This window comes from Taeniopygia guttata, chromosome 2 (assembly GCF_048771995.1).
Source record: "Taeniopygia guttata chromosome 2, bTaeGut7.mat, whole genome shotgun sequence".
NCBI classification, from domain to species: Eukaryota; Metazoa; Chordata; class Aves; order Passeriformes; family Estrildidae; genus Taeniopygia; species Taeniopygia guttata.
In genome coordinates this window covers 21,293,299-21,309,972 of record NC_133026.1, presented here as the reverse complement: position 1 = coordinate 21,309,972, position 16,674 = coordinate 21,293,299, and the positions used below count along the sequence as shown (strand labels likewise).

Below are 16,674 nucleotides of genomic sequence, written 5' to 3'. Positions count from 1 at the left end.
GACATTAAACCAGTGTTTACTATTGCAGAAGTGAGATCAGATCTTCTCTTTTGAATATGACCTTAGAACATAAGTTGTCAGAAAACAGTGAAATGGATCATCTGCTGAAAGATGTTACAATTATGTCACCGCTAGTAAAACAGTGGCAGAGAATGTGCCTGTATGCTGTATGTGTACTGTATGCAGTGGTATCATTAAAATAGCCTTAACACAGTTTGCCCATGCCAATTATTAGACTACAAAAGCGAGCATGCAGTGACCCTGTTTTGGCAAAAAAAGTGAGTTTGATAGTGTGCACAAGGAGTGTTCAGTGATAGTTCAGAACCAAAGACAGCATATTTCATTTACTGGTGTAGATGTACCTCAGGATGATTAACTGGTCTTTTCCTTCAAATACTGGGTACATGTTGTGTACTGGAAAGATACTGAATATTTCAGGTAAGTATGGTATTAAGCCTGTCAGTGTCATGCTTAGAAGACTGGGAAAGCCGCACATCATGGCTTGGCACAATCTACCTGACTGATATGCTTAACCTGCTTCCTTTTATTAGTCTTATCAGACTATAAAGTTTAATTAGATTCTGCTTCTTACATGACTAGAGAAAAAGAAGCATCCCTCCATTAACTACCACCATCACCACTGCTTGGCAGTGCAATCCAGCTAGGTGAGGAGGAGCCTTCTGTTTGGGGCAGAAGGTGATGAACACAAGCAGAGAGGGCAGCTGCATGAGTGACACAGCTGTTAGGATGATCAGCAGTTTTCTGCCTCTGCTGCTTCCCAGGGTTGAAAGTTTCCCACTCCCTCCAAGCCTGCAAAGCAGAGACTTCCATATTATTATCCCTGTCTGTGCTGATAAAGGAACAGTACATAACATCTGGAGCATCTGTAAGTATGACACAATTTACAGAATTCCCTCCTGGAAAGCTGCAGAGATGTAAACCAAAGGCTGTACTTAGTAACAAAATTCAGTCTTCCCTGTTGAAAAAAAATCTCTGTATTTTCGCAATGCTGAGAGGTCTGTTACTGTTACAGTGACAACATCTGGGCCAGGACAGCTGAAGACAGATAGTCACAACACTGACAGAACTGCTAGCAAGAAGGAAAAGCAGTTCTATCTGCATGCTGACCCTACCAGAGAAAGTTCCATTTTTAGGTAAGATGTTGACTAGTTAGTTATTCAGCTGTCTGTACCCTGTGCTTGTGCAATAAAGCAAGGGCATGAGCTTGAGCACTTGAGTGTAAGTACTGTCCATATTTTTGTGTAGTTAGTACAGATTAGCTGTGATTTTGGTGTGTGCAAGTTAGTACTCCCTCAGACAGCAGCTGAGAGAGGTCTGGGGAATTCCCTGGGCCAAAGACCTTTCACAAAAGGCAATATGGGCACTGCCATCCTGTTCCAGTGGTTTCATCTGATGATAGTGAGCTGTGCTGTGCCATGTAGCCTCAAACCCCTACCACATTCCCTGGTCCACTTTATTTTCTTGCACAAACATAATTACTGATAGCAATAAAAATATTTGGGATTATTGGTTTTTTCCAAGTACTAATTCTGATTTTCTTCTCAGTAGAGAAGATACAGCTCCTTTTTTGAAGTTGGTTAAGTGTGAAAGCCACGTCAATGGTAAAATCTTTATCAGAAGCAATACTTTACCCATACACAAGTCATAAACTACTAATTGCTTTTCACACAAAAATGTATGAAGAAGAGGAAAAGAGGCAGCTGTGGTAGCAAGACTGAACAATCATTTGGCACAACAACAGAACTGGTGTGCCATTCTCCACTGCATAAGGAACAATTAAATATATTAGAATTCCTTCCACAGGATTGCTAAAACACATGGCTGATAAAGGAAGTATGTCAGAAGTCTGTAAAATAACTGGACTGCAGAATTGTTCACCGTCTTTTCTAGAAACTGTTCAGTGGAACATTCAAGATTTGAATGGGACACAGTGAGAATTACTTCTTCACAGATTATTCAGCTGGGCTGTGGGGTCCCTTGACAAATGCTGCATGTGCCAAAAGTCTGCCTGAGTTCTACAGCTGATTGGTCAAATTCATGGAAGAGAAGTCTGTCAAGTGATACTAATGTTGGAGGGGCCATCTCTAACTCAGGGCCACCTTGATATTCTGGTTGGTTAATGCTGGGTGGATATTCTGGGAAATACCACAACAACAAGTACAATTCCCAGGATATCTATTGCTGGCCACTGTTGGAAACATGCTATGGTGCTAGACAGATCTTTCATCTCTGTCAATATGGCTGTATTATGTTCTTCCTTGCCTGCTCTGCTACTCCACTATTAAACCTGCCTGTGATCAGTTTTCTCCCAAATTTATTGTACAACTGGGGTCATGGGAGACAAGAGACTCTCTTTCTCTGTCTTTCCTAAAGAAGATCAGAAAGGGGGGAGGGGAGGAGGGGGGCGGGGGAGACTCTCTCCCTTTGGTGGCCAGGAGTTGCAGGAAGACTAGAAAAGAGAAACCATTCAATCCACAGGAGAGCTGAGGAATTTGAAGAGCTCTGTGTACTAGGGAGTTTTCACCTGCTCCCTATTTTCCTTCTCTGTTCCTGAGCTTATACTGGCATTTGGATGAAGGGAGGAAGATATTACTCCCTGTACCAAATGGCCTCTCTTCTCCAGAAGACTAATACATAGACATCAGTCTGAATTGAACTCCCAGCCAAGAGAGGATTTAACCTTCTTCCAACGGGACAAAAGTTTGATTGGATTCACCCTCACTTTTTAGTAACTGTGTTACTCGACTTGTGATCAAAGAGCACTGATTGCTGGGGTCAGTGCAGCGATCCTAGGATGAAGCTCAGTGGTGTGTGATAAGAAGCCATATGAACAAGTGGTATCTTCTGCCCTCTAGGTCAGTGACCTTCTCCCAAAAACATTACCTTCAGATTTAAAGAAGGCCTGAACTTCTAAAGCTCTTCTAAAAGTTCTGAAAATGCTATACAGTGCATTAGAAATGAAATGGCAGAGTAACCCCCAAGTCTCACATTCCCGAATTTCCTAGCATGGATATGCCTGCCTCATGAACAATGTCAGGCATAAGTGTTTGAGTAAATGATACAAAAATAGCTATAGCTATACAGATCAGTCTTGAACAATTGAACTCTAGCCATGGAAGAGCTACATGCTTGGAGAATCTCACCTTGGACAGTGGCAATATATGTTTATACCTGCAGCCAGACATTACAGCTGTCTCTCATCCCCCAGTCCAGAACTTCTGAGAACAGAACTTCTGAGAGTGTTAAGTCAGAATAATCTGATTTTATTACATTTTTCTTTTTAGAAAATGGTTACTTTTAGCATATACATGCTAGAAAGCTTAAATTAATTTTTTTTGTGTGTGTTTTTTCCCCCTAATCTTTCACAACCCTCTTTGAATCACAGGCACAAACAGCAGTTTGGGAAGCATGGAATTAAAGGCTAATTTTCTAGACCTTCTACAGTCAGCCAGACTCCATTTCTCTAAAATAAAACTTCCTTCCTAATCCTTCCAACTTCAGTACCTTGTTTCCTCCTTTTACAAGGGTTGCCCTTAGGCATTTCCGGCAGGAGGTGAAGAAGAAAAGCTCTTTGACACTAGCAGGATTACTTACTTCATTGCCTGGTGTGTTTGTCCTAGGCTTGCATTTCCCTATATTATTTCCTTTATTATTTCCCCTTTTTCCCATAGGAAGGCACTCTATTTTTGTGCTAGCATTGTGCCACATTTGCACTATTTTTACAGCTCTGTTTTGGTGCTCCAAATCTTCATGAATTAAGGAAGTGCTGGTTGACTGATAGTAAGGGGTTTTTCTTCTCATTTTCTGAGAGATTTTCACCAGTGCTGTGGACTGCTCATCCAGGGGAAAAGCTAGTTACAGTAAATGCAGGGTGGTGTTTCTTTTGTTTGTTTTCATTTTTTAATTAGGTAATTCCTGTCATAAAATCAAAGGATCTAACACATAGTGAGCTAATAACAAAATGTGAAATTCTGTGAGTAGGATGCAAGGTGGAGGCCACAATGACAGACAGAGAACACGCAATTATACTACAATTCCTCAGTGCACGTTTAGAAAGATCAAGACTCATCACCCAAATTTTCCACAAATTAGCTTAAAAGATGCTCCACATAAAGTATGCTAATACAGCAGTGAGACTTCTGCTCTTTCTTCTCTATGTGAGTCAAAGAATCTCTCCATTCCCTCTATCTTTTCAATCTTAGAAATGCCAGGAATGCAATATCCTGTTTCCTTTGGTTTTGCTGGGGGGCCTCGTGGGTGCTTTAGGAAATGTTTAAATGCTGAAACCTTAATAAAGTGCTCTGTTGTCCAAGAGAACCTCATTAGTCATGGACAATGAAAGACTATTAATAGCAACATCAACAATATGCAAACAAAAAGTCAGAGCAGTGTTTAAAAGCCCTTTCTTCTCTCAAATGCTAAAGATCTTACTTTAGTCTCATGATAGCCTCACTTTATTACTTTGCAGTCAGCTTTTCTGTTTGTAAAAGTGTAATTTCTATTGTAAACACCCTTTTCCAGAAATTCCCTTCTGCTTTTAGAAAGATACTTCTTTCAAGGTTTTTACAATCCATCTCAGAAAGGTAAAAGATCCTATTTTTGTCCCTTTGAAAAATTACAGTTCTCACTTTTGAAATAGTATGACTTTTAAGAACTCTAGCCTTGAAATAACCCAGGGTAACAAGAGTGATTTCATAGTAAGTCAGGAAAGCATGGACTGTTAGGACTTTACTGTGGATGAAACTTTCACAGTAAGAAAATATGATGTTTTACTACACATCCTTACTAAGGCTTCTGAATTGTGATGAAAAGAAACAGAACAGATTTGTTTCCAGATGAGAGTAAATGCAAGCACACTTACATTCAGACTACTTACATGGTAGGAAAAATTTTCTTTAAAAAACAAATGCTTCCCTGAAAAAATTAATGTTACAAACTTGATAAATGTGAATACATGTCAGGTAAACTCATTAGTAAGAATCAAAGTTAACCTACAAAGGAATAGTCCATACAGCAAAATGAAAACATAAAAGGGATGGGAAGGCCCAAATAAAATAGCTGCTTTAAGCAATTTACATTCTCTCTGCTGTTTTGTAATGCAATCAAAGCCATTAACTATATATAGCTCAATGGCTCTTTGGTCAGCAAAAAACAACTTAAAAACACAACCAAACCAATCCCTTCTTCTGCAATGCAACGTGTTTTTAATTAAGAAAGAATGCCAGGATGAAGGAGACCTTACAAGTTCAATAAGCTGAGACCATTCAGTTTTTGGAAGTGGGGGAAAAGGGTTAAGGGTTTCATTGTAAACGTCACATGTTTTATGTTAATACAACTATTTAAGCCCTTTCTTGACTTTCTGATCATGTCTTTTGACAGGAAAGGGAGTATTTGTTTTGTCTGTTTTTAACTCTAGGAAAGCAAACTAGAACTGTCCAGAAATGTCTATCCTTTATTCTGACCTCTGCCTTCCAAAAGGAGCAGTTTAGGCATGATGCATTTACCAGAGTATGAAATTCCCTTTCTAATGCAAAAATCTTACCTGGGTAATCATTCTTGTCTACATCTGAGTCTCCTCTTAGAGTGAAGCCAAATCCCGAAGGCATGGACTGTGAGGCCCAGGCTCCACTGAGAACCTGGGAAGGGTTAGGGTTTAACCCATTACTGTATCCATTGTAAATGAGCACTTTCCCTCTCCTGTCTTCTCCTGCAAATGGTGCACCAATAGCAATGTCTGCAATGCAGAAACAACCAACAACAACAAAAAAATAGGATAAAAAGAATGGACACAATTAAAAAATTAACTCCCTGCATGAAAATAGACTCTAATTGCTTATGCTACAAACATGCAAGAACTTCATCATTTTGTACTTCTGTATGTATTCTAGTTTAAAGGCAAATATACAAAATGTTAGCAGTGTTTCTTCTGGGTCAAACTTTCATGAAAAAAACTTATAAAATAACCCTATAAAGAGGTTATTTAATTATACTTAATAGCCAGTCCACATTGGATTCCTCTCCCTATTTTCAGGGCAGTTAATTAGCTTTAATAAACCAAGATCTAATGAATGCCTGCTTCTACTTTAGTATTTTTAAACAGGTACAAATTTTCTTTGATTTCCCCTATCACCTTTTAATAAGGAGCAGCTGTTAGATAAAACTAATTTTCTTTTTCCAGATAACATATCCTACACAGACAAAAAATTTCACCCCCTCAAACATTCAGTGCTTTAGAATGCAAAAGAGGTCATTAGAATATCATGTTTTAATCTATACCAATTCATCATTTTATTGAGAAATAGGAATAATACTGAGTAAGGAATTTTGCAGGAGGTCTTAGGCACTATGGAATTAAACAGTTCAATCCTTAGAAATGAGGTGCCATATCCAAAAAGCAGAATTCACAGTGCTTTTCTTTGTTTCTGTGCATGGGATGTGGAGGCAATATTGTCTAAATTGAGATCCAACAGCTGTTCTAGCTGAGCTAGCCAATAGGAAACGGTAGAGGATATGTATCTATAGCTCTCATTTTTGGGTTCTCATCTAGGAGCTGATGCTGGACTTCTTTATTAAACTTGAATTGAGCACCTGGATTCTGTAGCTTCACTCTAAAGGCAGAAGTGCACCAAAGCTCTGTGACTGGCATATTCAGTTATGAAGCAGAAGACTCTGGCTTTAGAGTGTTCTTAGTCTTTTTACAGTGACAGAGAAAAGCAGACATGTCTTCTGCCTACCTCAGCTGAATTCTGGAGAGAAGGGAGACCAACACTGCCTGCTTAGAGTAGTTGAGGGTATCTGCTATTGCTCCCAGGTAGAAAACAGGACATTCTCCACGGTGGGATTCCAGGATAAGTCAGTGAGGGTACTCTCAGCAGTCACAGTCCAATGGCTTCTACCCACAGAATTGTATTCATATTTCGTACAGTCTGAACCCCAGTGCAATTCTATGACTCCTGACATGAATGATCCCTTGCATAGCAGCCACACAATGAGGACATTGGCCTAGAATCTAGTGGCTACAGCCCTTGCAGTAATTAATTTTTCCTTAGTTCATTAATTTTTCTAGTGGGACAGCTGTTCTAAAAGCTACTGTGCAAAACAGCCCTTCCAGGAAAAAACTTCTTGGTGTTTTAGATGCAGAGATACCTGATTTGAAGATTGCTAACATCCTGGAAATAATAAGTAAGGAAATGCATGCAGGGAAAACCAAGATGCTACTGATCATGTCTAGGAGGATAACTCTAGGTGCTCAAGGTATCCCAGCTTTCTCAGGTAATCAAGCAGTTAGTTTAGTTGTTATGTTTGCTTAAACGTAGACTGCCAGTTAACTTACATGAACATTTTGTTGTGTGCATGTGCTATAAGCATTTGAAAGAACCCATTTATGCACCTGGTTTTCTTAGTACTTAAGTACCAGTGGAAGGCTGACTCCAAAATAGTACTTCTGTACTTGCCCAATTATTTCATTGTTGACAAAATGCTCCATGTACTGAGCCTCATTGAATTACCAACATTTTCCAAGCATTTGAGGAGAGGAAAATCTCAGCTTTCAAAAAAATGAAACATCTTAACTAAGTACCTAAATATTATTATAGTTAACAAAAGGTATTTTTATTCAAAAACACATACTAATACTCAGTAAAAAATCACACTCTAGTCAATATGACTGCCCTCTTATCAGTCAGCTTTTCATGATTTGGGTCTCAATATCCTTTTCATTAGCATTAGGGTGAATTCTGATGAATTTCAAATATGTCACAAATCCTTTTCCAGTACAGCACAGACACAATATTTGCTGCTTAGGCATTTGTAATTTCAGTGTTAGAGATATACTACATTGCATACGGATTACCATTATATCCATCTTGATTGAGATCTCCAAGGTGTGTGATTGCACTGCCAAATCTACCAAACACTTCAGTGCCTGTCAGAATTTGTGCATCTTGGAAGAGGAATGCATTTTCTTGCAGGTACAGATAAACTTGCCCAACTTCTTTAGGCTTGCTCTCAAATTCTCGTTCCATAAAAAGAGGGGCACCAACTAGGATATCATCTAAACTGGAACAAACAAAAAACAGTGTCACTGAGAGACTGAGTGTAAACAACACAGTTTATACATTTTCTAAACAAGAAGCCAGTAATTATCCTTCAGTCAGACTAACTGAGGGAAGAAGGCACTTCTGGAGTCCTAGTTCAAACACTTGGTCAAATCATGGTCAATTAGGGAAGGCTGTCCACAGCTATACTCAATTCAGTTTTGAATATCTCCATGGATGGAGACTCCACAACTTCTCTGGGCAACTACTTCCAGTGTCTGATCATCATCACAGCCAAAATGTTTCTTTCTAGGTTTAAACAGAATTGCTTGTACTTCAATTCATGCCCACAATAGACAGCGAAAAATTACACTTTGCAATTGATGATGCTGAATTCAGGAATCTAAGAGTGAACCTGTGTCACTAGAACAAATTCTCTAGATCTGTTTTACTAACAGTGCCAGTGAGAGACAAATTTTAGTATTATCAGTAAGTGACTAAAAGAAAAAAACCCTGCCACTTTAAAAGAGATTTTTGAGTAACATACATGAAACACAAGTAGAGCATCAATTAATAGAGAATGCCTCATCATTTATTCAAATAGAAAGTGGGAGACAAAGCCAAAGCTCTATTTCTGAAAACACTTCTGTTCAATATTAGGTACACAAGTAGCTGCAGTGCTCATATAATTTTCTGTACTGAGTATTAAAGAGAAAGCACATAATCAAATGATTAAAATAAGATACTTAGAGGAAAAAGTCTTTCTGTCTATCATACTACCCCAAGAAGAATCAGTAGAAGAACACAAACCAATGAAAGCATATTTTGCATGTTGTTGTTCTAAATAGTCATGTTTCAAAACATGTTACCAACATCTATTTAGAGGGAATAAAAGATCCTTTAATGAACTGTGAAGAATAAAAACAAGTGTGATTGACAGACTCATAAAAAGCAGAAGTGTTCTTAATGGATTATTATTCTGAGATATTAAATGATAGTATCAGATTAATTGCTGAAGGTTACTCAAGGCCATATAATAAAATAATTTGTATTATATTCAGTGGATATGGATCATCTGTATTAAGGAAGTCTGTTACCGCAAATAGCTATTACTTGGACTACTTGATCCCAGAATATTTAATTTGGAAAACATTTTCTCTTGCGCTAATGTGAAAATTTTTTCCAACTTTGTAAAATTCACAGGAAACTTTCTATTCTCAATTCATCATATTTTCAATATGAGACTTCCTCTATTAGCAAACAAAATAGTAAAATTGCACTACACTGTTTTTCCTAATCCTGATAGAAAAAACCCTGTACTATTCAGCAGTAGCTCAGCTATTATTTTACCACAGATGTACACTATGATTCTAAGATACACACCATAGAATTTAGCACAGAATATTTAATCTAGAAAAAAAAAATCTCATTGTAAAACTTACACATTATATAAGTTGTGACAAAATACTTCTAGGAATGTTATTTTTCCATAAGCAGTATGTTTCCATAAAGGTAAGTGCAATTCCAAATGTCAGGTCAGTTTGGCACAGCTGTCCTATTTTTTATGTTAGATTTTTCCCTGTGGCATAAATAACTAAAAAGGAAGGAAGCAGATGCTGACTTGACATCAAAAGTGGGATGTTTCCTTTCACACTAAACATTAAAAGTCATTCTCTACTAATGGAAGATGTTTGTGGTTGGGACAGAATATCAGCTGAAATGGTTGCCAGGAAACAATAGCAATAACAAAAAGAAATCATAAATGCTCTTTTAAAAATAAGTTATTTTACATATGCCATGTACTAAAAGCATTACACAGTAGCACTATCATCAATTACTATTTCAGTGCCTCACACTCCAGATATTCCCAGTACACTGGGACCCCATAGAGTTAAGTGCTGTAGAAACCATTAAATAAAAGATGAGCCTGGCTCACTTGAATATTTTAGAAATGAGCAATTTTAAGACTAAAGGAAGATTATTTTAGAGGTGAAAAAGAACCAAATCACTAAGAGTCAGAAAGCTCCCAGTACACTGATGTAAAATAAATATATGCTCAGATACCTTTAAAAACCTTGTCCATAGAGCAATATCTAGAGTGCCTAAAATGGTGACAAGAGAGACACAGACTATCTATTGTGTACTGAAACTCTCTAAGCAGAAGCCTAACCCTGAACACAAGATTCACCAGGTGAAACAGAAAGCAAGCTCCAGGAGCTGGAGCTTGTTGAACAGGGAGCACAGCATCCCAGCTACAAGTACACAGTACTGGGTTATTTTTCTGGTAAAATTTCAACTTTGCTAAAATGAATGACAATGACTGCATAAAATGCATGAACAGTCCAGGGAGGAGGGACCAGTATCCGGTAGCTAAGATGGCTCATCTTCTGATGTACTGAGGGACAGGTGGAAGGAAGGCAGACTTCTAATACACTGACTTTTTTCTCAACTGGTTATGGGCAGCAGAGCCACCTGGAACACTCACAGCACTTGGTGTGTCTCCCCTCCAGGTATTCAGATGTATTGCCATCACCAAGGCCGTCCTTTCCTCACCCTCTTAAATTTACCCCCATCTCATTCAGAGCTGAGCTTTGTAGGTCAAAGCACACTGCTTCAGCAAGTCCTCTGCAAGAGGGAACTCTCTTTTAGGCAATTATAGAATTTGGGATTAGAGTTTAGGGGGTTTGTGCTGTCACAGCAGTCTTCTGTAGCTAGAAAGGAAGGATTTGTCAGCTACCCAACTCCCTCTGATCCTCATTTACTTTCTTCTGGCTCCTCTTCAAGTGGGTGAAATAAGCAAACAATTGCTGCTTACCATACTTTATACTCAGTTCTACCTCCCAGCTTCTACAACTTAATTATTTAGATAGCAAGCAGTCAAGGGGGTACGAGGGGTGTGTGTACTTGTTGGGTTCTAAGTGCCTATGTGATTAGTATTATGCATTTTGCTGGTGAAAGAGGATGTTGCCTTTGGCCATTTCAATTGGCCTTTTAAATTGGAGGAGTTTGTATTTACAAAATGGAGAGTTCTGAGTCAAATTCAGTTTGATGTGATTACTTCTAAAAAGCCATATGAGTAAATAAAAGCAAAAGCCCCTGGACAGTAATATTAAACCATGAAATGCAGTCCAGTGTGCAGTGATACTTTGAACTGGAATTCAAAAATAGAATAATGCAATAATATAGAATTTAATAACTATTCATTAGATTCCATTTTTGCACTAAGATGTTAGAGTTAACATAAATTATATATTAATTTTTGCTCCAGAACAGAAAAGTAATCAGCCAGTATTACTTCCCTTCTGATTAAAAAAAAAAAAATCTTTAAAAAGCACAAAGCTGACCACCTGCTGAGATTGTGTGCCATTTCTTTGTATCCTGCAGAGTAATAAAAAGCAGGAATATGGGAAATGTCAAGAGGTCAAAGTATAACTGTGGAAAGCTTTGATACAGGCCAAATAAAAAAAACAGTAAACAGTTTATTTCACTATTTTTATTGGACTGATTCAGCCTAAATTGAAAGTGCTCTCTTTTTCTCTCTTTACTAGGAATGTAGCCTGTAAGTTGATGGCAAACTTGATTTATTAAGTTTCATTGTGGATTTCTCATTATTAGCAATGGGCAACTAGGGGATAGTTCAACAGTATCCTTAATTTCACTGTTCTGCCTACAATCCTGATGTGGTGAAGATAAAACTGCATGGGCCCAGCCCACAGAACTGCTGGGCCAGATCTACAGAACATTTTTTCCAAAGATGAGCCTAATCTTGGAGCCATATAATGAGTCTTAATACAGCAAAGCATCATTCCTAATAATCTTGTATTATTTTTTTCAGCAAATGACTTAATTGGGTTTCTTATACTTATGAGGTCACCACTAACTCATCTTTAGCTGAATAAAATACCTAAGTGAATTTGAAGTGTTAATTTCCCTTTTGCCTTTTTCCCCTCTTTTAGTCTTCCTTTCAGATAAATGTTTCCATTGATTGCATGTGCAAACCAGAAAAGACAGACTACATATCTAATCAGACATGTTTATCAAGTAGAGCTTTTTGTGTTTTGTTTTCTGTGGGATGTTTGGATCTCAGGAAGAGTCTTTAGATTTCTTTTAAGATATAGACTGGGAGACCACACAGGCCTCAACAGCAGTTTGATTATATTATTGACATAAACTGTGGTTTTAGAGGTACACAGAAAGTATAAGACCTGCCAAGTAACCCTAGGGTTAACAGGAAATAACCTGCACAGGAAATAGTTTGGTTCAGTGAGAAGTTAAATAATAAGTTCCCTGAAAGTCTAATGAGTGTCTGTTGCACCTTAGATGAATGTTCCTACACCCTTTCACATTTGTAATACATCAGTAGGACTAAATTATTTCTGATTCTGTATACCATAAAAAACAGAATTTTCAAAAGCTGTGATACTATGACAAAATTTAATCTCAGAACCTTGGAAAGATTTGAATACTATGAAGACACCATGGAAACTGCTGAAGCTTCTGTTTTGTTGTTGTTGTGTTTTTTTGTAACTGCAATAACACTTTACCACCTTGTTACTTTTCTCTTCGCCTATAAAACTCAATCTTAAAAGGGTCACTAGTCACTGATGAGAAGAAATGACTTAGCCCAGAAAAATAATTTCATGCACCATGTTTAAGCACTTAATAAGAAATTATCACAAGAAAAAAAAAATGATGTAGGCATATCTGAAGCATTTTGCAATAAGCAAGAGTACACTACATCTCTAAATATCATCCTGGCTCATCTTTGTGCAGACTTCCAAGCCTCTGAGTTTCAGGGATCTTTATCTCCTTGCTAGATAGCTACAATAAATATTCTCTTACTAAAGTCCTCTAAAATATTTCATCAGACTTTACATGACTTGAAAATTAATAAGAGTTTTGTTCAACAGAGCCTGAAACCCCCAAGTATTTTAGGGATCCCCAAGTATCATGACCCTGGGAGCAGAGCATCATTATCCCTCTGACTCAAACAATGCCTGCTGTAACAACTCTGGGACACAGACAATTGCTGGTCCTTGAGATGATAAAAAGGGATGCCCAACCAGCAGGTACTGGAATGAGGAAAGAAGAACTGATGACATTAGAAGGCTTTTAAAATTGAGAAGTGAAGCTATGGATGAGAAAATTTTCCTGTATGTGAGAATAGGAGAATGAACTTCTGACTTTCATCTATCTCTTCCCTGTGGGAGATAGTGCTGTTTATTCACTGCTTTTCTACCTCAATCTGTTTCCTAGGACTCTGGACACTCTGACACACTGCTTTAATAAATATTCAGGAAGATAAACTCAGCCAAACTAGGCTTGCAGATACTCATGCCATTGTGACTGCACAAAGTCTATGTGAAAAATTAAAATTAGAGAAGCAGAGAAGCCAAGAGAAGCATTTTGAGGTATGAAGCACCTGAAAACCTACATTTCTTAACAAATATCAGTCATTGCTTAATGCTCAGTGGAGCTGTATTTGGTGACCTACCCATCATTGTTAACATCAGATACTGCAACTGTGTACCCAAAATAGGATGCCATCTGAAAATAAAAAATAACAGATAGGTTTTCATATTTGATATAAAATGTAACGTTTTTTACTGATAATCATCTTTGTTTTCATGGTCATTATTACAAAAAAAAATTATATAGTCTTGAAACTATATTAAGGAAACCAGATGTGCTAGAGATACAATATTTCATCACATAGTTGTTTGGCATTACCTGCTCACCAGTGAAGTTCTGGATAAAGGTCAAGTCAGAAGAATTAATAATTGAGACCTGGCAACAGAAGAATAAGGAATTTTCAAGCACACGTGGAGATGCTACAGCATGACATCACTGCAAAAGAATTTGACACACTAAAACATGTTCCAAGAAAAAGCAGTTCTTTTTCTGTCTCACCACAGGTATCCTGTATGATCTTGAACAAATTGCTAAGATTTCATGACCCTCAGGTTCCGCATGAAAAAAACAGGGAAAAGTATTTCCCTTCCTTGCTGGACACTGAACAACAGCAAATCACAGACTATCAACTAATCACTGACTAGGCATGAAAACGTGAACTTAAAACATGAAGAATTATATACAGATATAGAAATATATATACATACACATAAACACCTTTTTCCTAAAAATTCTACAAAGAAGTCCCAGAGACACAAGGAATTTGGGGTCCACAAAACTAGAGAATGTGTCTGTGGCTGTGAACTCTTTTCCCAGTCAGGTTACTTGTGGAGCCTTTTGTCCACAAGTTAACAGCTGTATTCACAAACGCATATTGTTTTCTCCCTTCCCTTCTAACTGCACATAATGACTCTTTGCATCTGCATTTCAATGTATACACTTACAGCACTGAAAGTAAACAATGGGTATGAATAATCTGAATTTAGACTCCTCTGCACTGTGGACACAGCACTGCACAAAAATATCCTAAGCTATGGGTGAGCTTAAGTGTGATAACACTCGGTGAGTATAGGGATACTAGTCAGACTCAGGGCATGTAATTGTAATTGTGATTGCCCAGTGAAAACAGACTTCAGAAGGGACTAAGTGCTTACCATTCAAAACTCAAAGCAGTAAAGACATTTCAACCCAGCCAGATAAGCCTGAGGGTGAATGTCAGTGGCACTTTTACCTGATTTGAAAGTTTTGTATGAAAGAGACAGAAAATATAATGCAGCATTTAACCCTACAAATACCATAATTGTCTTCTCATTATAAAAATTATAAAATGAAGGTCCAGTACATACATAGCCAAAGTTCTGTGCTCCCCTTGGGACTCCAGCAACCAACTCTGAAAAGATAAATGATCAACAGTAAACTGGTTTTGCAATCTGAGTTGCGCATGCGACATGTATCCCACACCACTTAAAAGTTCCTTGATATATAGGTTAAATCCCTTAGGATTTTGATTTGTGATCTGAAAGACCTGTAAATCACTACAAGCCATTATTTCATAAGACTGTAGCATTCATTTGGTTCATTAAGTTGCATAAAACATTACACTCTGACTTTTGAATACATCCATCCATGGATCTCTTTCTGTTTAGCGCTGCTTAGCATAGCACAGTATAATAAATTTCTTGGTACAATTCAGCTTGCTACCTGACAGCTGTGTATTGAAGGAATAAGAATTAGTTATGGCATCACATACTAGAACACAGAAGTTAAATAGAACTGTCCTTATAAATACTTCTTTTCTTTTTGCCTATCAACAGTTTATCTCATCCATTATTTCACCTGATGCCATGTAAGTGCTTGACAAATTCTGCACATTCTATCTAAAAGCATTACAAGGAAATTTTTGTGAGTGGCATTGGAGGGACCCACTGAATAAGAACATTAAACATTAGACCTAGCTGCCTTCTAGGAGTAATTTTGCTCAATAGTGAAATCTTAAACAACTAGTAGAAAAAATGAGTAAAAAAAAAAAGAAGGAAAAAGCCAAGTCCCAGCCTGCAGTCTTGTGATCTAAACCTTGGCTCATTAGGATGTCCACATCAGAAGACAGCAGCAGGAACTTCAGATAACAGAGCAACTCAGCCACCTGCTTGGACTGACCTAGCCTTCCTCTATTCCTCACTAGGATCATATACTCCCCCCTGACTGCTTGCTCAGGGGGCAGTGGAAGTACTAATGAAAGCCTGAACATGACACAGGATGAATCTCAAGTCAACCAACTAGGCAATACGTTTGTGCCAGTCATTCGCATGACATACTGATTCAAAAATCATCCATTATAAAACTTTGAGTACACATTAAAAAAGCAGCCAAAAATGTAACCTTCCATTACCAGGGGTACCTCTTTTTACACATTATAGTGTTTGGCTCAAAATTGTGTGGTTTGTTATCTATTTTTTGAATCCTTCATAATGCAGGACAGGCAACTTTAACTTCAGAGGGATTAAGCAGCAGCAGTTCTGGAGCACTGGTTTACTTGTGGAAATGTACTATGTCCCTATTGGCTTTGTGAGTCTGGACTACAGAGCAGTTCAGCTGCTCAAGAAGGCCACCCCTTACAGAATTCAAAGTTTTGTGTTACTTTAATTCTGTTATGTTTTACTGTCTAAGGAAATAATTGTCTCTGGGAATACTGAGTACAGATAGCTTAAATCTCACCAGTGTTTCAAATGTATATTAGGTATGTTCCCTGTAGAGACCCAAAACAAGGAATTTAGTAAGTGCATGGCCATATGGTTTTCATTCAAGTACACAGATGCTTACCTTGTTCAGAATCCCCAGTAAATTCCCCGGCAGCCACTGAGTAACCTGTTTAAAGAGAAATTAAAAAAAAAAAAAAACAACACAAGAAACAATTCTTTCAATTCAATAAGCAATTGATAAACAATTTCTTTCAAAAAATATGCAAGGACTATCAGATCTGTACGTACAATTGATCTGCTGAATGCAAGTTTTCTAACAGTATACTAAAGCTGTGTGGAGAAAAGGAAAATTGTTTATCACACTACTATGACTAAATTAATGGTAGGTTTGAATGTATAAGAAATTGATTCCTTTTCTCCAAAAATGAGCTTCTACATCAATACTACTTACTAATTCATCGGAAAAAAAAATCCCAAGTTCTATGGTGTTTTGCCCTAATAGCTAT

General features: G+C 37.6%; 1 protein-coding gene across 1 annotated transcript in view; it reads right to left on the bottom strand.

Annotated features, from left to right (window-relative positions):
* Positions 1-16,674, bottom strand: part of ITGA8 (integrin subunit alpha 8) — a 111,169-nt gene that overhangs the window by 76,214 nt on the left and 18,281 nt on the right. The window contains exons 8-13 of the mRNA XM_030264613.4: positions 16,290-16,334; positions 14,816-14,859; positions 13,788-13,844; positions 13,552-13,604; positions 7,874-8,079; positions 5,564-5,755 (exon numbers count right to left, since the gene is read on the bottom strand). Of these exons, the coding sequence (XP_030120473.4) occupies positions 5,564-5,755; positions 7,874-8,079; positions 13,552-13,604; positions 13,788-13,844; positions 14,816-14,859; positions 16,290-16,334 (597 nt within the window). The remainder of the gene's footprint in view (positions 1-5,563; positions 5,756-7,873; positions 8,080-13,551; positions 13,605-13,787; positions 13,845-14,815; positions 14,860-16,289; positions 16,335-16,674) is intronic.